The 23,341-nt window shown below is 40.9% G+C and overlaps 3 protein-coding genes and 1 pseudogene across 4 annotated transcripts; 1 reads left to right on the plus strand and 3 right to left on the minus strand.

Annotated features, from left to right (window-relative positions):
• LOC119722104 lies at positions 1-5,177 on the minus strand. The gene is made up of 3 exons (XM_038192129.1): positions 3,961-5,177; positions 2,907-3,115; positions 1-2,041 (listed from the first exon to the last, which is right to left on the minus strand). Exons 1-3 carry the CDS (start codon positions 3,983-3,985, stop codon positions 389-391), a joined length of 1,887 nt encoding a protein of 628 aa, XP_038048057.1. The 5' UTR covers positions 3,986-5,177; the 3' UTR covers positions 1-388.
• Positions 5,178-6,334: 1,157 nt separating this feature from the next.
• On the minus strand, positions 6,335-12,078 carry LOC119722105. 2 transcript variants are annotated; one of them, XM_038192131.1, is made up of 3 exons: positions 11,862-12,078; positions 10,418-10,629; positions 6,335-8,371 (listed from the first exon to the last, which is right to left on the minus strand). In XM_038192131.1, the coding sequence occupies exons 2-3, from the start codon at positions 10,619-10,621 to the stop codon at positions 6,722-6,724; spliced, it is 1,854 nt and encodes a 617-aa protein (XP_038048059.1). In that variant the 5' UTR covers positions 10,622-10,629; positions 11,862-12,078; the 3' UTR covers positions 6,335-6,721. The 2 variants fall into 2 exon arrangements, with proteins under 2 accessions (XP_038048059.1, XP_038048058.1); XM_038192130.1 differs by having other exon boundaries at positions 11,836-12,078.
• On the plus strand, positions 11,182-22,457 carry LOC119721800 (oxygen-dependent coproporphyrinogen-III oxidase-like). The gene is made up of 8 exons (XM_038191757.1): positions 11,182-11,211; positions 14,182-14,304; positions 15,572-15,683; positions 17,254-17,333; positions 20,286-20,365; positions 20,583-20,609; positions 21,749-21,851; positions 21,984-22,457. Exons 1-8 carry the CDS (start codon positions 11,182-11,184, stop codon positions 22,068-22,070), a joined length of 642 nt encoding a protein of 213 aa, XP_038047685.1. The 3' UTR covers positions 22,071-22,457.
• On the minus strand, positions 18,268-19,719 carry LOC119722107 (annotated as a pseudogene).
• Positions 22,458-23,341: the final 884 nt, after the last annotated feature.

Here is a 23,341-nt window from a genome sequence, read left to right on the forward strand (position 1 = left end):
TAGAAGGCGCCCGCTGATTGGTCAGTTTCTCAAGGTCATACGCAGTCTAGTTGCATACTTAATCAGCGAATCTGCTCATGTAGCCTAGATGCTGGCTGGCAACTTCATGACACATTGGTCTTGTAAATAATGTCTGTGCCACAGAAATCATTTGTGTCCTGCAGCCTTGGACCCCTGTTCTTTCCTAAGATTTACCGACTCTCTCTCTCTGGACTCGGTGGCCTGTGCCTTTCAGTATTTTCTCCCAGTAATAGACATGTAGCCATTGCCATTGAGTCATAAACTGCATCAAAGTCAAGCTTTTTTTTATGGATTCAAGATTTTACAACCCAGCTTTTATTACAATACAAGCAGCCCTCATCCCCTCCCCCCCCCCCTGCATATAAGTCTACAGTTGAGCATCACTTTGAGGCAGATACCACTCTACAGTCCTGCCGTAGCCATTCAGCATGGTGAGGTCCCTTGCATTCACTCGATACTGGAATGGTACCAGTTTGTTCTGTCCCTTCCGGAAGTCACGCATTTGGAGGCCGTGATATTTCTTGACACTCTCAAATGACGGTACTTCCTTGAGTGATGGTATGCCAAATCCCCCTGCCATGAGATCTGCTCGGAGATACATCAGAAAGCAGATGGTATTGTCATAATACTCTCTGATGCCATTGAAGCCATCCACCTCCTTACCAGTGTCTAGATACAAAGCCTGATTACATTGTGCAAACTCAGGAGTTTGCACCGCTTTTTTAATGTCAGCTCCAGGTACTATCTCAATCCAGTTCATACTCTCAGTGACAATAGCTGAGTAGCTGTTGCTGGCATCAAGCAGTGGCTTCATTGTCTGCAGGAGTTTAGCAAATCCAACATAGTCAGCCAGGTTGGAGGTGAAGATTCGGTCATAGTTGGGCATGTTCAAGGTCTGATGATGATTAGGAAAGTCCAGACAGTTGGCCAAGGAGACCCTGATAAGGAGCCTACCTTGAAGGATGAGACTCTTGACTTTCTGGAGGAGGTTTGTCACGTACTTGTGGTACATCACCATCGGAGAGGAGTGGGATCCAGGGGTGTTCTCTCTTACTCTCAAACAGTCCCACACTGCAAAAGGAAATGATGACTCCTTGATGCAGTACACAAATTCACAATCTTCTGGGGCTGTTATATCACAAACAATTTCAAAGTGTGCACCACGTCCAGTTAGTGTCGGGTTGTCAAACGGCAAATCTTCTTTTTTCACCGTTTGAGTTGGGACAAACAAAGCATGCTCAAACCACTCCTTGTTTGCCTTCTGGTCTTCTGGGGATAGACGTGCTAGGTAAATCGACACTCCTTCCCTCACTTTATCTGGCTTAAACACTCTCTTTCTTTGCTTTCTTAGATTTATCGAGGTTTTCTTGTCTCTTTGACATTCAAGTGATTGCCATCTTTTCCAAACCTGACTCAGATACCTAAGATCTTCATCCAGGAGCTTCACCAGTCCTTGGGTGGCATCATGGAGTTGCTGAGCACTCATCTGAATGAGTTCATCCAAGCTTGTCTTGATCAAGTCGTACTCTCTCTTGGAAATATGGAGTGAGTACCAGATGGTTGTCAAACTGGAAGCAATGTAGTCAGTGTCTGCAAAGCGGACCAACGTGAAGAGAAACAGCACATTCCTTGCCATGACAAAAGGGTCGAAATCGTTAAGAGTTATGTGAAGTTTCCCCTGGTACTCATCAGGTAAGGAACCAGCTGTCAAAACCGTACTGCGTAAATCTCCACACCCAGCAGATAAGACATGAAAATCCCTGGTCAAATTTTCAGATGCCATCTCATCGGACAATTCATTACTAACAAGTTTAAGGAAGTCTTCAGCCATAGTGCTCCCAAAGTAATGGTTCAAGTCTGCGACCCTTGTGTTAGTGGCTAGATTTGAGTTCCTTTGTGCAAGTATGACAGACAGTTGTGTTATGCCAGTCTTGACAGTTTTGCATGTCTTTTTATGGGCTGGCCAGTCTTTCAGCTGACACTCCTTATTGCAGTACCGTGAATTATTGCAACCTGCACACTGAGAAAAAAAATAAAAGGCAAGGACATCTTCAAAATATGAACCAACTTGGTTTTTTTTGTCAAGTTTAGGTAAATATTGCAAGGGGCACAAACTGCCGGTAGCAGATGAGATCTAATCTGTGATTCAAGGCAAACTTGTTTGAACACAATTCAAGACCAAAGTTTCAAGGCATTCTAAACTTGGATCAACTATGAGTTCCGTTCACAAATTCCCCATCAACGGCCAGAAAGTTGGGGGTGACCTTGACTGGTTCCCAATCCACCCGCTGGGTATTTCAAATGTATCCAAAGTTATTGGAGGCGGGGATTAGTCTCGGAGACCACGCGAAGACGCGGTGGCTATAGCTTTTGCACATTCAAGAAGTTGTGCGTACTTTGCATGCTAGCCAGTACAGTACAGTGCACGCCCGAATGTATGTCCCGCCCACCGACCTCTCAAAAGAGGTAAAAACGCGCCCTCTTTTGTTGGCGCATGGAGCCCATAGCAAAGTTGATCAATTCATACGTTGAGTTGGCATCGCACAGGTGTATACGTATGTGTTCAATATTTGCTGGTACCAGAGGGCCAGCCTAGTGTTCTCTATAATGCCTGTCTCACTGACTGACCGACCGACTCGCCGACTGACTAACTCCCCCCCGACTCCCCGACCGACTCCACGACCGACTCCCCGACTGACTCCCCCGACTGACTGACCGACCGACCAACCGACTCCCCGACTGACTGACTGACTCACTTGTGAGACAGGCAAAGCTGTCGTATAGGATAACATCAATGAATTGTGCTCTGCGAGAGCAGCTTTTCAAGGCTTGCTCTTTATGGGTTTAATTTAGCGTATAATTATAAATCACTGCACGTATCCTACCTCACTGACATCTTTAGGAACTATCCTACTACATGTGGTACATGGTTTGTCCGCATAAAGTTTGCACTCCACACTTCTGTGTCTGGCTTTGTCTCTGTTTCGGCATGGCGTGCTGCAGTACTTCGCCATCCTGCAAAACTTGCAAGGCACTGAATGTTGAGGGAGGACCCTCTCACAACGCCAGCAATGTCCAGGCTGAACATCCATTGCTGCATCCACATGAAATGAGAAAAAAAAAGTAGTTTCTGTATTGTGGATTTAGTGAGATTTAAATTTTTAAATATTTTTTACAAATCTGGAAATACATTTTGTGGGGGAAGATGGGGGGGGGGAGGGGACTGGAGGCTTTCAAACTCATAATGCACAAAAGATATGCCTGAATTATTGTGGGCTGCAAAAAAATCCGAAAATTTTGCAGGAAATATTTCTGGATCATCATGAAATGCAGCCGAATAGAAGAAATCTTGCTTTGAATCGTATATGGTTTTTTTTATTCGATCAGAAAGGAAATAAACATAAGGTACAAAATAACAGTTTACGGTCATGAGATTACATGTCTGTGTCACAACAAAGAAATAACTAGCAGAAAACGGACTGGCAAAACTACAAATAAACTTGCGAAAACTGTCCTCAAGTTATGTTCTTTCTGATAAAGAATCAGTTACAAGCATCTTAAACTCCAAGGAATATTCTCAAAGTGTATTAATAACTGACAGACTGTGAATCATGAAGAACGGAAAATCCAGCGGAAAATCCAGACGAATGAATGTCCCTTTAAACGAATAATTATCTGTGTTTACAGAATCCAAAAGTATATAACTTCTCTCAGGAAAACTCTCATGCTATCAGAAAACTTAAGAATCTACTAGATCAAACGGATCTCTAAATCATCTCTAAATTACTAACAATTAGCTGAAACTAATACTGCAAAAACACCATAGCCTTACATGTACATCGTTTTAGTCACATGTTTATACTAGTCATTTGGACAACCTAAAACCATCTTGTCCAGAAATGCGGTAAATCTCTGGAATAATCTATGAACTGAACTTACTTCTTTGGCAAGACTCTTCTGTCATGTACTGTAACTGTAACTAGTGCGTGTTCAAACGGGAAAGCTGTAAAACTCGGGTTTATTTATCTGAAACTGACAGTGAAAATGCAGTTAGGCAAACATGGCTGAACAAAACATGTCCTACATAAACTGTCCAACTACAGAGGGCGTCCTTCAATGCAACTGTTCTGTCCAGGTTTTTGTGTGTGTTTCATGTCGTATTTTGTTAATTCATGCATGTGTAAACTTACCCGTTAGCAGAAATATTCCTTTTGTGATGTAAAGTTCCTGGGTAGTTGAAGACAAACGATTTATATGTCAAGTTTCTGTAGTTTTTAGATGCAGAAGTACAACAGCATAAAGCTTGACAAAATAAATGTCTGCCTCGTCTGGAGAATCAATCCTGGCCATCTGGAAGGAGAATTTCATGGTGTATTTCTCATAACCGTACCCTTGAGGAAATCCCCACATGAGAAACGCACGTAGACCAGAGTTATTTATTAACTTGCTCTCCTGACAGGATCACTTGTTATCATTGGTCATCGATTGATACTGTCATACGTCATGAAATATTTTTTTTTAGAGAAATATGCAAATAAAGGCAGTGGTACACACACTGAAGTGGAATCATGTGATATTTGCAGTTTAATACTAAGATAACACACCTGCATGGAGATTTAGTTTTGTTTCTGACCGGTTGGAAAAATGAAATGAGAGCTCGGTTTTATTGCTTTAATCTGGCATGAAAGTAAGGACATGAATTCACCATGTTAAATCTTAAAATATATGTGCGAAAAGGTTGCCTCAGTAAGCATAAAATTCATTTAAAGCTTTTTTTTAAGAATTTGTTTTGGGGTGGGGGAGGCAGACCCATTGTTCAAGGGGATAAGCGCATTTACCAACAGAATATTTTACGACCACTTACAACATACAGACATTGCATGGCAATTTGTTTTAGTAACATTGTGTCTTTATTTTTCAGATATTTAATATGTGTGCACACAACGTTACTGCTCGATCCTCACAACATTAATTAAGAGAATAGGTTATGCTGGTGTCCCCATGACTCGAAAAAAAAATTGGTAAACCCCCCCCCCCCCCCCCTCCCAGAAAATAAATTTCTTTTTTTTTCACAAGGCTCATTGTGAAGAGAACTTTCTGACAAAAATTTAAATGTGAGGCCAAAAAAAATAATAAGTCGGTCTCTGGTCAGCGCGCCCGTCGATTTTAATCATGCGCGTCGATCTGTTTTTTCTCCAAAATGTTCCACGGTAGCTCCAACAGCGCCCTCTATTTCCGCACCTCCTCAATTTTTTATTGGAAATTGCACCAAGGCAGATGATCGAAAGCACCAAGGCAAATTATGGAGGACACCAATATACATGAGGACACCAAAAAAGCAAAATAGTACCCCACCTTGTCTGTACAATCCAACCTTGAAGGAAAAAAAAAAAAGCAAAAAAAAAAAAAAAGCCGCGTGGCTGCGTCAATTCCGGAACTTTGGTCTGACCAGAGACCGAATATATATTTTTTTTTGCCTAAAAGGTTCAATGTAGATCACTTTTAATTTTACAGGCTCTTGTATTTTATACAATTTCTGTTTGTGATAATAGCAACCAACCTACAACACGAATCTACATTCATGTTTTTAATATATTTTACATATTACGTTTACATAAAGTGATTATTTAAAGAAGTGCTTGCCGTTTACGGCTGTTCATTGCCTCGTTCCTGTGCTTGAGCATTATTGGCTAAAACAGAATTGCTTCCAATTCCATGGAGCTGCTAGGTATAATTTATGCCGAGAAAAAAATCAGCTTAGAACCACTTGCAAGCAGCATACATTTTTGGTTCAACAAATAACACCTAGTCTGCGTATCACCCATTCTCCAGGTAGCTGATCTCCGGTAGAACGTCTGATATTTCTAAGCACGCTTGACGTCATTTCATTTCAAATCTGAACTAAGATAGTGATTGGTCAATTTATAAGCTACATTTTTGGAATACAACAACCTGTACAAAAGTGCTACTCGTCGTGGGTGTGATGTTTATGCACGCGGGGAGCTCGCCATGGGCGTCGCCAGGATTTTTTCTAGAGGGGGGCACAAAATTTTTTGGGCCAAAAAATGCTTGTATTTCTCAACACATTCTCGATTTATCAGTTTTAGAGGGGGGCAGGGACATTTTGCCCCCCCCCCCAAACTCATTACATTTACACCACTTTGTCTTCGCGCCACTTTTTCTTTTTTTTTCTTTTTCTTTTCTTTTTCTTCCTTTTTTTTTTTTTTTTTTGTGCTTTTCCAGGGGGGGAGGGGCCAAGAGCCCCTCCTTGCCCCCCCCTCGCGACGCCCATGGAGCTCGCAGTATGCGCGTGTAGAAGGCGCCCGCTGATTGGTCAGTTTCTCGAGGTCATACGCAGTCTAGTTGCATACTTAATCAGCGAATCTGCTCATGTAGCCTAGATGCTGGCTGGCAACTTCATGACACATTGGTCTTGTAAATAATGTCTGTGCCGCAAAAATCGTTTGTGTCCTGCAGCCTTGGACCCCTGTTCTTTCCTAAGATTCTCTCTCTCTGGACTCGGTGGCCTGTGCCTTTCAATATTTTCTCCCAGTAATAGACATGTAGCCATTGCAATTGAGTCATAAACTGCATCAAAGTCAAGATTTTTTTTATGGATTCAAGATTTTACAACCCAGCTTTTATTACAATACAAGCAACCCTCATCCCCTCCCCCCATGCATATAAGTCTACAGTTAAGCTAATAAGCATCACTTTGAGGCAGATACCACTCTACAGCCCTGCCGTAGCCATTCAGCTTGGTGAGGTCCCTTGCATTCACTCGATACTGGAATGGCACCAGTTTGTTCAGTCCCTTCCGGAAGTCACGCATTCGGAGGCCGTGATATTTCTTGACACTCTCAAATGATGGTACGTCCTTGAGGGGGGGTATGCCTAGTCCCCCTGCCAAGAGATGTGCCCGGAGATACATCAGAAAGCAGATGGTATTGTCATAATACTCTCTGATGCCATTGATGTCATCCGCCTCCTTACCAGTGTCTAGATACGAAGCCTGATTACATTGTGCAAGCTCAGGTGTGTCCACCGCTTTTTTAATGTCCGCTCCAGGTACTATGTCAATCCATTCCGTACTCTCAGTGACAATAGTCGAGTAGCTGTTGCTGACATCAAGCAGTGGCTTCATTGTCTGCAGGAGTTTAGCAAATCCAACATAGTCAACAAGGTTGGAGGTGAAGATTCGGTCATAGTTGGGCATGTTCAAGGTCTGATGATGATTCGGAAAGTCCAGACAGTTGGCCAAGGAGACATTGATAAGGAGCCTTCGTTGAAGGATGTGACTCTCAACTCTCTGGAGGAGGTTTGTCACGTACTTGTGGTACATCACCATCGGAGAGGAGTGGGATCCAGGGGTGTGCTCTCTTACTCTCAAACAGTCCCACACTGCAAAAGGAAATGATGACTCCTTGATGCAGTACACAAATTCACATTCTTCTGGGGCTGTTATATCTGACAAACTTTCAAACTTTGCGCCGCGTCCAGTAAGTGTTGGGTTGTCAAACGGCAAAGTTTCAATTTCCACCGTTTGAGTTGGGACAAACGAAGCATGGTCAAACCACTCCTTGTTGGCCTTTTGGTCTGCTGGGGATAGACGTGCTAGGTAAATCGACACGTCTCCCCTCACTTTATCTTGCTTAAACAATCGCTTTCTTTGCTTTCTTAGATTGATCGAGGATCTCTTGCCTCTTTTGCATTCCATTGATTGCCATCTTTCCCAAACCTGACACAGATACCTAAGATCTTCATCCTGGACAGTCACCAGTCCTTTGGTGGCGTCATGGAGTTGGTGAGCACTCATCTGAATGAGTTCATCCAAGCTTGTCTTGATCAAGTCGTGCTCTCTCTTGGAAATATGGAGTGAGTACCAGATGGTTGTCAAATTGGAAGCAATGTAGTCAGTGTCTGCATAGCGGACCAACATGAAGAGAAACAGCACATTCCTTGCCATGACAAAAGGGTCGAAATCATTAAGAGTTATGTGAAGTTTCCCCTTGTAGTCATCAGGCAAGGAACCAGCTGTCAAAACCGTACTGCGTAAATCTCCGCACCCAGCAGATAAGACATGAAAATCTCTGGTCAAATTTTCAGATGCCATCCCATCGGACAATTCATTCCTGGCAAGTTTTAGGAAGTCTTCGGCCAAAGTGTTTCCAAAATAATAGCTTGAATCTTCGACCCTTGTGTTACATGCCAGCTTTGAGTTTCTCTCTGAAAGCTCAAAAGACAGTACTCTTATGGCACCCTTGATGTCGATGCAAATCTCCCTATGGGATGGCCAGTCCCTCCGCTGACACCCCTTGTTGCAGTACCAAGCATTGTTGCAAGCTGCACACTGAGAAAAAAAAAACACGGACAAAGAACAAGGACATCTTCAATCAACCAATCAAAAGAAACTTATAATGCGCCAAAATCAAAAAGTTTGCTCCAAGGCGCTGATGGGGCACCAAAAAGAAGACAAATTATTGATAACACCTCCTGAAACAGGTGAGCTATCAGGAGTGTCTTGAATGTATGCAGTGAGGTGGTATCTCTAATGTATTCTGGAAGTTTGTTCCAAATTCTGGGGCCGTATACAGAAAATGATCTATCAGCAAAAGAGACACAATGGGTTCTAGGCTCAACAAAGGGTATGAACCGACTTGTTTTCTTTGTCAAGTTTCAGTAAATATTGCAAGGGGCTAAAAATAGCGGATCAACTCTGTGATTTATTGCAAAATTGTTTGAGTACAATTCAAAGGTTCAAGTCATTCTAAAATTAGGTCAACTATTAGCCCCATAAATGTGGCCAATTTACTTTACTACCTCCGTAAGCATAGACCACACTTCCACCATGTACAAAAACATGTCGAACTTTGTCAAATTTTAAATTTCACATTCAGGCTTAGTTTGTAGGGTTTTTTTGCTTGAGAAGCATACTCACCATCTTTATTATAGGCTAATCAGAAAGTGCTGCCTTTTCCGGATGTCTAATTTTCATGAAATTTCATGTTGAAATTTTGATACGCAAACGTGTGCAAATGAATCTGGAATTTTCACGAAAAATAGACATCTAGAAAAGGCAGCACTTTCTGATTGGCCTATAAAGAGGGTGAGTATACTTCTTAAGCAAAAAACCCTACAAATTAAGCCTAAATGTGAAAATCAAAATTTGACAAAGTTCGACATGTTTTTGTACATGGTGGATGTGTGGCCTATGTTTATGGAGGTAGTCCTGTAAATTGGCCACATTTATGGGGCTAGTCAACTATGGGCTCCATGCGCCAACAAAAGAGAGTGCTTTTTTACCAGTTTTGAGAGCCGGGGGGGGGGGGGGGAACACACAGCGTGTACGAACTCTACTATATTAGTTCACGCGTGAAGTACGCGCGACTTCCTGAATGTGCCAAAACTATAGCCAAATCATCTTTGCATAATGCATGAGTGTCAGGCGTCATTGGCTCGTGAATACATTCGAATTAAACTCGTGCACGGAGTCCATAGCAATAAGATGGCCTTTTCTTTCCTAGAATACACTACCTTTCTTTTGGGGGGGGGGGGCATTTTTGTGTGTGTAATTTAAAGATGACGGCAGATAAATTCAACTGCCATGACATTATTTAATAAATAGATGGATTAATAAATAGATAGATTTAATAAATAGTGTCTTCTTGCATCTATCTCACTGATCGACTCATTCACTGACTGACTGACAGACTCCCCCTTGTACATGTAAGTCTGGTAGCACCTACTTTGTCTGCAACCAAGTACATGTGTAGTCATTGACCATAAACATGTATTTCCATATGATCTGATACACCATGCCCTCTGGAGACATGCACACAATAGGGAACAAAAGACTGTATATGTCTCCACAGGACAATTTCTATAGATGAATGCGTCTTCATAAAGTTATGAAGAAACAGATATATGGACTATTGACAAAATGTAGGAATTTCCAAGGTGTGTTGTTCCATCGCAGATGGAAGAGTTTAAAAATGGGATATTAAGTCTGAATTTCAGCAAAGGAAATTAATTCTGGTTAAAATGAGAGCATTTTGAAACTACACTTCAAACTCGAAAACTTTACTTCACGAAAACAAAGAAATGTCTCCACAAGGATACAACTTCCAGTATGTCTGCACGTTTTTGACTCCGTTATGCACACGTTGTGTGTGTGCTGCGTTCATGCATTTCATTTTTATAGACACAAAAATCAACTTCATAGCACACATCCCTTTTCATATAGTATATGTTGCGTGTCCATTCCGATCATATAGGATTACCCTGTAATGCTGGAATTTTATATATTTTTTGCACTCCAGGACCACCTGACTAGGTTTGCCTTGTTTTTGCTTTTAAATGTTTTTAACATGATTAGAAACCACTGTGTGTATCCTACCTCACTGATATTTGGAGCCCTCCTCCCGCATGAGGCACATGTTTTCAGCCCATAAAGTTGGCACTCCACACTTTGATGTCTGGCTTTGTCTCTGTTTCGGCATGGCGTGCTGCAGTACTTTGCTATCTTACAAAACTCGCAGGGCACTGAATGTTGAGGGAGAACCCCCTCACAACGCCAGCAGTGTCCAGGCTGAACATCCATGATTATTCCTGCATTAATGTCAAATAAGGAAATCATTAGTGAATGTCACTATCAATCAGTGATAAGCATCCAGTTCTTGTAATTTGTAGGTGATTTCAGTGATATGCAAAGGTGACTTGAAAAGGGGTAGTTCTAACCCCCCTTGACCCCCTTGTCCCCTGCCCATAACCCCTGACCATTTTGACCCATGACCCCCTCGACCCACAACCCCCTGATCCATGACCCACAACCTCCTCAACCCACAAACCCGTAACCCTTTTGACCCACGATTGCCTTGACCCACGACCACCTCGATCCACGACCCTCTCTCGACTCACAACTTCCTCAACCTACGACCCTCTTGACCCACGACCCTTTGACCCACGATTGCCTCGACCCACGACCTTCTCGACCCGCGACCACCTCATCTTACGTTCATGCTCCTAAAAACACAGTCCCCCTGACCAGATTAAGCCGTGAAATGTTTTAATAATACATACTTGCTCTGAGCTATTCAAAATAATTCAAATCGTATAGATTTTGATCTTGAAAACGAAACATGCACACCATTCACTACGACCATGACGACTGCAAATTTAAGTCACATTTTCGTAAGTCGAGGGAGTTATGCTGTCGAAAATTGGTCGAGTGGGTTTTTGAACAAGCCCTTAAAATATCACTGAGTGAATCAAGTTTGAAATTGCAGTACTTTTCCAATTACATGTACACGATTATTCTGAAGTATGCACTGGAGATCTTCACCACCAATCCTTCCCCATGCTTATCCCATTCCCCACCATGGCCAACAAAAAGAGAATAAAATGTATGTCATTCTCATAATGAAATATATTTTGTGAAAATTAACATACAGGCCTACACATAGGCCAATATCCAGACCAGTGTACCCAATCACCCAACACACCCAAAACCAGTTATATAACTTATAACATATCTATTTTTTAGTTTGAAGCAATTTTCCTATTTAATTGACCATTGAATTCCGTCCTCCTTGTGGATAGATACTGTCTGTGCCTCCCCTTGCAGTGGAATTGTGTTGTAATAATTTTGTCTGCCCAAAAAAATTCCCTGTATCATCATTATCAATCACATATTTTGACCAGATCAGTGAACGTATGCACACACACATGCTGTTCATTGTACATGTACATGTACATGTACAATACATGTATGCATGCCTGCTTATTGCACATGTACGAAACTCTAACTGTACCAACCTGTATACTGTAGCAGACGTGTTTACCTTGTGATGTCGATGTAACAATACTGAGAAAGACCAACAGTATTCTAGTGGTTTCTGTAGTTAAATTCAGGGTACTACTAAGAAGCTAAATATCCTGGCTGAGAAAGGATGATTTCACAATATCCCTTGGGTAGTTTCCCATGCATGAGAATGACACGCATGCCAGTTCTATTTATAAACTGTATTGTGATTGGTTCACTGATCATGCAGGCGCAAAGGTCACTTGCTATACTGGTTATATCATGGTGTTACTTGTGCATACTAAGGATAGGCTGTACAATGTACAATGTACATGTACAGTGGCATATAACAAAGATACTACTATACGTGTATACTGCTATAGAGGACATGGGTACGGGTATAGGACACTGCATGGTATCTATATGTATGGTGACCTGTAACAGGATGATGTCATCATATTGGGCCATATGATGGGGCCTTAAGGGTGCTGCTTACAGTGGGTGCATTAAAAGCACTGTACACTATAAATAAAAATACAAAAATTCTATAAAAAGAAAAATAAAGTCATTATAAATTTAATTCATTAATTTAACCATTATTTTAAACATATTTTGTTTACTTTTGTATCCTGTTGAGAATAAGCCATAATAAACAATAATACACATGTTATGCCAAGAGGAAAGAATATATAGGGGGACATTATTCACACCATCTCTGAATCCATACGTTCCTGTACATTACCATTTTTACTGTAATTTAAACTGTCAAAAAAGTTTTGGGGCACTTTTAGGCATTTCCCTAAAAGCACATGAGTGGTGCTAGTATTAAATCAGAGAATAAACTGCTTTAAAATGTTACATACCTGCTTGATTTTACCAAAGAAAAAATAGTTTAGCAGCTTTGCACAACTAAGTTTTCAAGTTGAGTGCATGGATCAAATCTGCTTTTTACCTGCCTGTTGTGTGAGGCGCCCTTTCCCCATCGTGACCTTTGAGCAAGTTCTTCCTGTTTCACTTTTTTCAGCGGACTTCCTATCTTTGCATATAATTACACATACAGTGGCTGCGATACCAGCCACTTCAGAAATTCAGTCATAGTTTTGGCTGAACAAAGAAATGAAAATAATTATTCTTTTTCAAAGCTAGGATGACGTGAGCTCATAAAATGCAGAACTATTTGGGGGAAGGGGGAAGTGGGCAGTATAGTAATAGCCTCCAATTCCTGCTTTACCCCATCCCTTGAAATTTAATGATAATACCGATAAAGATAAACAGAAAATAAAAACAAAAACAGTGTCTTTTCTGCAAAAGCCATTCGCTCTTTTCACACTTCCGCCATGGGCATGCAGAGCCTCGATCTGGCAACTTTACACAATAAATCATAGCCGGTTCAGTGATTCCCGTGTCGGGGTTCAGATCACTGAACCGGCTATTTTTATTGTTTAAAGTTGCCAGATCGAGGCTCTGCATGCCCAATGGCGGAGTGTGAAAAGAGCGAATTATTAAGGGAATAAATGTGTGCTCCGGAGGTTTTTATCACTCTGTTTAATACCACTTAGAGTCTGGGTGCTGATAATTACCCGAGCCGGAGGCGAGGGTAATTATCAGCACCCAGACTCTAAGTGGTATTAAACAGAGTGATAAATACCGACGGAGTACATATTTATTCCCATTCATAAATACCTTTTCGGTAAAAAAAAATCATATAATTCGTTCAAAAAATCCCGATTTTGTTCAACAAATTCACTTTATGCTTTTTGAAACATCCCTCCTGCAAAATAATGGAGTGTTCAGCTGGCGAGTAAGATGAAAACAACCCTTTTATGGAGATTGACGCGCGCGTATCATGTTCTACACGATGTCGCGCAGAACGCACCTGGCGCGTTGCGTTTTGAATTTAGAACTATAAAATTCTAACTACCTGGTAGTGTTGCGCATGCCTACGTGAGGATTGTGAACGTTCAACCAATGAAACGATAAGAGGCACTGGATTTTTAGGAGTCCACATTTTATTGTGACACTGGAAAAGTGTTTAAGACCAGCTAGCCATGTCTTTATCATCCGTTTAATACCGGCCACGTGACGGGCTCTCGACCAATAGGAATGGCTAAACTGTCTGAGGTATTTATGAATGAGAATTTTAAACAAGTGTGGAAAGAGTCAAAAGTTGTGTTGAATTCAAACATTTCAAGTTCTGTTGAATTCAAACATTTATAGCAATTTTGAGAATTTGCCCCTGTGAAATGTAGAAAAAGTAAAACCCTCAAAAGAAACAACCTGAAAAACATAGTTGAATGAATCAACAATGCTCATTGTTCCAACGCAATTAAAATGTCTTCTTCCTCTATGTATCTTTGCAGCGTAACCCCATGATACCAACTCTCCATTTCAACTATCGGTACTTTGAGGTGGAGCAGGAAGGGGAGACTCAGTGGTGGTTTGGGGGTGGGACGGATCTCACTCCGTATTACTTGGATGAAGAGGTAAATTTTATGGTACTCTTAAATCTGGTTTGTTTTTTTGTATGGTTTGTCTGTTTTTTATGCCGTTTTGTTATATTAAGATATGCATCGTTTATTCCGTTTGGATTCTTTGAAATATTTTACTGTAGTGTAAATACAAAAATACACGTGTACAGTAGGTTGTGGGTTTGAAACCTCTCATTCATGAGTTGACTTTTCTTGTCTGTGTTTAAGAACATTTGGAAATTGTTTATTTGTAGAGCAAATACAGGGTGAGTAAAAAAAAGCAGAACCCAAACCCAAAGAAATGCATATAATATTTAAAAGAATATGTAGCACCAAAAATAATTATGACTGGTAAAGCCAATTTCAGAAACTACTTTTAGATGAAAAAAATTACTTCAATTGCTTGATCCATTCAATTTTTTTCACCGTTTAAACGAAATGACCCTAAAATCAGTTTTGCCCAAAAATGCAATTTCAAGAATTGTCGTTACAATTGTCTTCAAATAACACCAGCAATAAAAACCTCAGTTTAAAACTAAAAAATATTCAACAAATTCTTTTTGAAGGGCCGTCTTTTTAAAAAAGAAAAAAAAAAGTGAATTTTATAAATCCTATTGTTAGCCAAAGCAGGGTTGTTAATAAAGTAATTGTGTACTACAGTTGTTAAAACAAATATTTGTGTTATTTTCTTTGTTGTTAAAAACAGTGAGAACACACAATAAATTGTTTTTTTGGAAGAAACTGATTTTAGGGTTACTTCGTTTAAATAGTGATAACATTTTAACATGTAGAGCAAGTGCAATAATGTTCTAACTTAAAAGTAGTTTAATAAATGGGCTTCCAAGTCATAATTAATTTTGGTGCTACATAGTTTTTTTTTATATGGAATATCTTTCTTTTTTTTGGGGGGGGGGGTTCCGCATTTTTTGACTGGCCCTGTACGTGTAACATTTTTAAATTTGAGAAGCAGTCAAATTTTACACGTCTTGCTTCGTTTGTTAGTTGATTTGAAATGGTTGTAAGCTTGGAAGAGTTGAAAGCTCCTATTAGTCCAAGTATATTTAACTATTTATTATTAAATTTCTGTTTTCCTTTCCTTTTTTTTCACTTTCATATTTTTTGTTGTCTCATAAAGTTTAGAAAAATTACAGTAAATATGTAATAATAAAAGTGGCCATTATTTTTAATTATTGCAAGGTAAGGATAGTAATTTTCAGTTTCATGATGTTTTGGTGAGACACTTCATGTAAAACATTTGATAATATTTTTGTAATTTTCTCAGGATGTAAAGCAATTCCATGGTACTCTGAAGAAAGCCTGTGACAAACACAACCCCCAACACTACCCAGACTTCAAGAAATGGTGCGATAACTACTTTGTTGTGCATCACAGGGGTAGGTTGGCTCATATTGTGTAATGGCCTTCTCAACATTGAGAGGGTCAAAATTTTGTCAAAATGTGATTTTCATTTTATGTCATGAATGTCATCTTTAATACCTACAGTTTCAGGTTTCATTCACAGATATGTTGATTTTGATGAACAAAGTGGAAAAAACAACCATTTTGTGTGCATCATTCTAATATTCTACAACAAAGCCAGCTATTTCAAAGCCTGTTTTCTCAGTTGTGCAATTTAAACTCCAAGGAAGTAATTAATATGCAAATATATCATATCTCCAGAACAGGAGGGGCTATGGAGCTCTAGTATATATACCAAATAAAAGCTTACGTTGTGGGCTTTCTAACCATGCATATAACTCCATTTCACTTTTTTGCAACATAATACACTTTTTTGTAGAGCCGGTCACATATGTGATACGATCAATGTAAATGAGTCATTTGTTGACCCTATCAAATTTTGTGTTTGTTTTTTACATTTTTGAATAGAGTAATCTTTCAGTTTATATTTGGTGAAACCCCCATGTGAATACGACCTTTCGTTCAGAAGTTATGGGACTTAGAAAACAGGCAGATCAGAAAGAAGAAAACAGAGAAATCAAACAGAGAAATCAACGCTTCAAAATTGAAGTGTCATTTCATTAAGCAACAATAAACATGCTTTATTTCGGGTTATTGAATATTAACTCCTTAGCAAAAATGTCACATTTTAAAGCTATAGTCCATCATTTGCAGCTATCCGAAAAGTAACTGGTGTAATTATTGTTGAAAAACATACTTGGTTGAAAGATAGTAAGGGGACTAAACTCCCTGTGAAATTATTCTTTCTGGCAAGCTGTCATTTTGAAGTAATCAACGAAAGAAGGCGTCTTAAGACGCACCGTTGGAAATTTCCGTTAGTAGTTCGGTTTTTTTTTTATTCGGTGAAGGGCGCGCAAGCGTCCTCACGACGCACATGCACCGCGGTTGCTATAATTCGTCGGATCAGTGCGCGACATCGCGTATCTGCAATCGGCTCAGTGAGAACGTGTCTCGGACGCTGAATTCAGGCCCAATTCAAAACATGATTCAGCAACTTTTGATTTGAAATTGAGATTCTAGAATGCTGTTTTTCTGAGCTGAAACTTCCTCAGGTTAGTTGTTCAGTACCCTTCTTTAGATTTTGAGCACTTTTTTTGCTTCAAACGAACAAAATGCACAAATTACAAATGATGGACTATATCTTTAACTACTTTATCATGTGTTTTTCTTGGGAAAATATTGTTGACATGAAAGAGGACATATGTAGCCTTCTGATGTTACAAAAAAAGTCAATTTTGAAATTTCCACCCCTACTGACCTATTTTGGGCTGTACTTCTTAAAATCATAATTGCCGACAAATGACTCATTTAGCTTGACCACATCACATATTCTCACAATTAGAAGAGCCGTGAAATGTGGCCTTGCAGATGATATCATAACAAACAGAAAGTGTTGCTTCAATGTTTTTAGGAGGTAAATGCAGAGACAGAGTATCATACAAAGAAGAGGTATGGAGGACTAATAGCCTATGTTTTTAATTGAAGGTGAGCGACGTGGAGTGGGAGGGATATTCTTTGATGATCTGGACACGCCCTCTCAGGAAGAAGCCTTTGCCTTTGTCCAGGTGAGCATCTGGCCAAGAATACTGCATTAGGATCATGACACATTCCTGCTTTTTTAAAACCTTGCTAATTATTTTATTAACGTGTTCCGGATACATGCAATTCTTATGCTGACTGTTGTGAAATCCTTGGCAGAAAATATTCAATGTAAATAATCTGTCTGAAGTTTCAGTGTGTTGATGTGAACAGATTTGAAAGATTTATCTTCAATTCTGTGACCATTCTCACTCAGTTTACACAAGCTATGAAATGAGGAAAAATGATTCTAGCATTATTGACATTAAATAATGAAAGGTTTGCGGAAACACCATGTGCGAATAATTTCTCAACTAAGAGAATGGTTCTGAAAAGAACCAGAGGTATAAACTCGACGTTCCGGTCAGTATGCTCTGACCGTCTTCAGGAGAGTGCCTAAACTCTAAGAAAGTGAATACTTAAGTAGCAAAAGGTGAAATCAATGGAGTGTGAAGTTGCATCCTGTGAGGATGCCAAGTAGACAGGATCCCTGAGCAAGCTTAGTGCCCACTGAAGTGGAACAGTAGGGTTGCAGTGTCAGTGGAGGGAGGACCTAGGGTATAGGAGACCCATCAGTCTAAGGTAGTAGCTGAGGACCTAGGGTATAGGAGACCCATCAGTCTGGAGAAGTGGGAGCCAGATGTCGTTGAGATGAAACCCGATGTCTTGCGGAACTGTGTTGTGCTTGCGGATCTCGATGGCTTCCCGTATGCGTCTTGGATGCCAGAACTGGATCGGTGCGATGAGTTCGGCCGCATCCCAATCAACTTTGTGGTCGTTGATGTGGGAATGTTTGACAATGGCCGATTTGTCAAAATCCCCTCGCCGTCCATGTGCTCTGTGTTCCTTGAGCCTAGTGGGAAGGTTCCGACCGGTTTCGCCGATGTAGACTTTGCCGCATTCGCATGGAATGCGGTAGACTCCCGGCTTGGAAGAGGAGTCCTGCTTGTCCTTGTGAGTATGGAGGCTGCCTTGGAGCTTGTTGCCAGATGAGTGGTACACCTTGACGCCGGCTTGTCGGAGGATGCGTTGCAGATGATGAGAAGCTGGACCTATGTAAGGAAGAGTGACCGAGGGAGATACAGTGGGAGGACCTTGGGTATAGGGGACCCGTTGGTCAGGTTTGCTGATCTTGATGCGGTTGGGTTTGTAGCCGTTCCGTTGTAGTGACGTCTGGATGTGCTTGAGTTCACGCTTGAGGTTGTCTTGGTCGCAGACCTCGAAGGCTCTCTGTACTAGGGTGCGGTTGACCGATGACTTGATGCTGGGGTGATGGAACGACCGCTGGTGGAGATAGCGGTCGGTGTGGGTGGGTTTCCTGTAGACGCTGTGTCCCAGGGTGCCATCCGGATTCCTGGAGATCTTGACGTCCAGGAAAGGAATGGTGCCATGCTGTTCTTGTTCCATGGTGAAGCTGATGCTGGTGTGTTGCTTGTTGAGGTACTGGAGGAAGTCTTGGAGTGTGTCCGGGCCATGGGGCCACACTACGAAGGTGTCATCAACGTAGCGTAGCCACAGGCTCGGCCGAAGATCCGCTGTGAGTAGGGAGGAAGACTCGAACTCCTCCATGAAGATGTCGGCTAGGACCGGGGATAAAGGAGATCCCATGGAGGTCCCAGCCGTTTGCTCGTAGAACTTGCCTTGCCACTGAAAACAACTGGAAGAAATACATGTTAGTAACAGATCATGAATTTGGTCGGGGGACAGGTCTGTGCGTTCAGCGAGAGTGGTATCATGTTCAAGTCTTTCCTTAGCTAGTTTGCAGGCCTCGCCTGTGGGAACATTGGTGAAGAGTGAGACGACGTCAAAACTGACAAGCAAGTCAGTGGGTTGGACAGTGAGGTTTCTGGTGATGCTGACAAACTGGGAAGAGTTGGACACATGGTGTGGTGTCTGGCCCACCAAGGGTCTGAGGATTTTGGCTAAGTGTTGGGCTGTGTGGTAAGTGGGGGAACCTCGAGAGGCAACTATGGGGCGCAGAGGGATCTCAGGTTTGTGAATCTTTGGTTGACCAAAGAACCTGGGACAGATCGAACTGGAGGGTCTGAGTCGTCTGTAGAGGGGGGTGGATAATGCATCTGCTCGATGCAAGAGGAGAAGTTGGCTGGCAACTCGCTTCTCGATGGCGGGGATGGGGTTCTTGGGGAGTGGGCGGTATGAACCAGAAGAAAGTATGTCTTTTACCTTGTTGCTGTAGTCCTCCCTGTCCATGACGACGGTGGCGTTGCCCTTGTCCGCTGTGAGGATGTGGATGGAGTTGTCTCGGCGAAGGTCACTGACAGCGAACCGCTCTGGTTTGGTCAGATTAGGTTTAGCTGGGCGAGCCTTGCGGAGGACTTCATTCATCTTGATGCGGACGTCGTTGGCTGCTGTCTTGGGATGCGGCCGAACTCATCGCACCGATCCAGTTCTGGCATCCAAGACGCATACGGGAAGCCATCGAGATCCGCAAGCACAACACAGTTCCGCAAGACATCGGGTTTCATCTCAACGACATCTGGCTCCCACTTCTCCAGACTGATGGGTCTCCTATACCCTAGGTCCTCAGCTACTACCTTAGACTGATGGGTCTCCTATACCCTAGGTCCTCCCTCCACTGACACTGCAACCCTACTGTTCCACTTCAGTGGGCACTAAGCTTGCTCAGGGATCCTGTCTACTTGGCATCCTCACAGGATGCAACTTCACACTCCATTGATTTCACCTTTTGCTACTTAAGTATTCACTTTCTTAGAGTTTAGGCACTCTCCTGAAGACGGTCAGAGCATACTGACCGGAACGTCGAGTTTATACCTCTGGTTCTTTTCAGAACCATTCTCTTAGTTGAGAAATTATTCGCACATGGTGTTTCCGCAAACCTTTCATTATTTAGTATCTTCACCATGCAAAGCCTCAAATCTTAATTATTGACATTGTCATGATATTGTCTTCATTTCAAGGAATGTGCCAATGCCGTTATACCAAGCTACGTGCCTATGATCAAGAAACACATGAATGATGGGTATGGACTGAAAGAAAGGTAAAAACAGCAACGGTGACAAAGAGATATGAAATAACTTCAATGCCATCACTGCCATGTGTTCAGTTTCCATATGAAGATGCAGAGTTTGTGTACATTGGATTGAAGAATGATTGTGCATGTAATTATTAGTTTTAAATGATTTTAATCACTTATTATTGAGTTACTTTCATAAACTTTCTAAACATTACTTTCATATTGGTCTCTTTTAATGCAGAGAATGGCAGCTGCTCAGACGTGGAAGGTAAGGTTTGTCAGTGCCATATGAAATTTGGACTCCTATAAAATTTGGTTCCTTTTGAAGGTAATGGACACCATTTGCCCCCCAAATAAAACAAACCAAAAACCAAGGAAAATCAATACAATAAATCTGAAGCAGGTCAAAATTTAAGCTCAGTAGATATAGTTTTTGAGAAAACTGTGAATATGCATCTTCATTTTTCTCAACGCAAGGCAAGGTTTCCATAAAAGTCCTCCCTTCCAAAATGTTCATTAAAACGCGTTGACTTGCACCCTCTTGTGGTATGATCCCTAGTTTGTCACTCAGGAAAATACTTCTCATTCATGGATATGTAATAGTCTATGTAATAGTTCGCCATGGTCTATAATATTTTAGCAGATTCGCTGATTAATTATGCAAGACAGCCGCATCTTGACCTCTCGATTTTGACCAATCAGCGGGCGCTTTCTATATGGGGTCTTCGGTCATTCACCTGTTGACGCGTCATAGACCTGAATAAAAAAAATCTAGACACAGCAACAAAGGCTGTGGTCAGGCACTCTGTATTATGTTACGTGATACGCGCCTGGCCGTTGTTGTATTACAAAACACTGCATTCGAATTGACCAAACATTTGGTCCCGAGTTTGGAATGAAATGATGTCAATATTAAGTAAAGTCGACTCCGATTGGCTGAGGCGCGGGATCGCATAAATCTGCATGCTTGGATATATCAGACGTTAGACAGGAGACTAGGCTCCGTGGATAACAGGTGATACTCAGACTATATGTAACTGATTGCAAACTAAACTAAATTTGGTCAATTTGGGGCGGTACTTGAAAAAGAAGTGTTTTTTTTTTTGTCATGATGGTTTGGTCCTTACCATCGCAAGGAAATGATTGCAATTCCTCTTTTCTTGAAAATGACAGCATATTAGGCGCAACAATTTCACTGGATTGTCGATCCTATTATTTACTTACAATCAAGTAGGATATATTTCATAGTTTGGCAATTATATTTTTGGATGTTTGCAAATGGTGTCTATTGAACATAAATGAGCTCTCAGTATCACACTTGTGTGTGAGTTCTTGTTGGTTTGAATTGTGATTAACTTGTTCAACAGCTTATAATAGCCTAGATTAAAACTCGTTTACTTTTTCCAGGTATGTTGAGTTCAACCTTGTGCACGACAGGGGTACAAAATTTGGACTTTTTACACCCCAAGCAAGAATAGAAAGCATCCTGATGTCATTGCCTCTCAGTGCAGTAAGTTGTCTTTATTTATTTTTTAATCATTTATTCAGTGAAAGCAAAACATTTTATCCAGTTAAAACTCTTGTTTCAAATTCTCTGCATAAAAAAACAATCCATCTTTTTTCCCCCCAATGATCTGAGCAGAAATGGAGATACAAGCATTCTCCTGTAGAAGGATCTAAGGAAGATGAGCTGATGAAAGTTCTCAAGACGCCAAAGGAATGGGTGTAATCTCCAATCTGGTAGGAACAATTTATCGTAAGATCCTTGTTGGCTCTTCACTGAAGATTTTGGCCATAAGGCACATGAAGAACATCATATTTTATGACAAGGTAATCTCTGAATCGATGCTCATCTGCAATTGAACTTATTTTATTTGATGCAGCAAATCAAGCATATGCTTCAATACACGTCCCATAGGTTAGCCTTTTCAGTTTACTTTTTAGAATTCCCTTCTTTTTTTTTTACACGGTTGCATCATGGTCGCACTTCTTAACTTTACTTTCTATTTTGCTTATGTAACATTCCAAATCAATCAATCAATTCGGGCAATTCACAATGCAATGCGCCACGGAGAGTTTATTTTTCCCAGTGCATTGTGGGAGATGGTCGGCAAAGTCACAGTAACATGAAATTGTTAGTTTTTCCGCTCAGTAGTTTCGTAAGCGTATGATTCGAGTATACGTTTGCCCTTTTCTTTTCTTTTTATCAATATGGAGTTTTTGGTAAGGTATCGATAACAAATTAGCTCCAGTTGTCTACTGACACTCGTTCAAATGGGCCATGTTTTGTCGACCGTAAACTTGAAAAGTGGACTCTCCATGACAAACCCTTGGTGGCGCACTGCATTGTGAATCGCCCCAATTAATTAGAAATATTATCACAAAATGTGATCAGAATGTTTCTATTTGTTTGGTTTTTTAGAATAGTTTAGGGATATTTTAAGAATTCTTTAAATCATCAGATAGACAGGTAGACTCAGACAACAGGTACTTGTAGACTCAAACAAACAAGTTCACATAATATGTACCAACCTGTACAGTTCGTTTTTTTAATTCACTGTAATACAAACGTAATATAAAATACATGCAGATATTGTACACGACTTTAAATATTAAAGTCCTCTACCCACGTACGTGAATAACACATTTATGGCAGTGATATGCAGGTCCTGTTCTCACCGTCAAGAGATCGCACATTTTCGAGAAGATTTCAAGAGATTTCGGGCAATCCTTGTCAGCACTTACACTAAGAACCCGGAGAAGACTCTTTCACACTCGCCAAGTGTGACTGTACTTGTACAGTCCTCCGTTTCACATTGTCCCATTAATATAAAAAATAGCTCTAGGTTAACTGTTGTAAAAATTCTAAAGCTGAGGTATTTCTGTGTGTAGTGCGTAAGCACAACTTAGATAATAATTTTTTTAAAATCCTTTGAAAAAGAGGCCTTATCCAAGATAATTTATCAATACTTCATAAGTTATTAAAAAAAAATGCTCTAG

This window comes from Patiria miniata, unplaced genomic scaffold (assembly GCF_015706575.1).
Source record: "Patiria miniata isolate m_02_andy unplaced genomic scaffold, ASM1570657v1 HiC_scaffold_14, whole genome shotgun sequence".
NCBI lineage: Eukaryota > Metazoa > Echinodermata > Asteroidea > Valvatida > Asterinidae > Patiria > Patiria miniata.

Coding starts and splice junctions, on each gene's coding strand:
- LOC119721800 (XM_038191757.1), top strand. CDS start 11,182: ATGACGACTGCAAATTTAAGTCACATTTTC. Junction 20,610..21,748: donor CAGCTGCTCAGACGTGGAAG/GTAAGGTTTGTC, acceptor TACTTTTTCCAG/GTATGTTGAGTTCAACCTTG. Junction 21,852..21,983: donor TGTCATTGCCTCTCAGTGCA/GTAAGTTGTCTT, acceptor TGATCTGAGCAG/AAATGGAGATACAAGCATTC.
- LOC119722104 (XM_038192129.1), bottom strand. CDS start 3,985: ATGACAGAAGAGTCTTGCCAAAGAA. Junction 3,116..3,960: donor AGAAGAGTCTTGCCAAAGAA/GTAAGTTCAGTT, acceptor ATGTGGATGCAG/CAATGGATGTTCAGCCTGGA. Junction 2,042..2,906: donor TTCCTAAAGATGTCAGTGAG/GTAGGATACGTG, acceptor TTTTTTTCTCAG/TGTGCAGGTTGCAATAATTC.
- LOC119722105 (XM_038192131.1), bottom strand. CDS start 10,621: ATGGATGTTCAGCCTGGACACTGCTGGCGTTGTGAGGGGGTTCTCCCT. Junction 8,372..10,417: donor GGGCTCCAAATATCAGTGAG/GTAGGATACACA, acceptor TTTTTTTCTCAG/TGTGCAGCTTGCAACAATGC.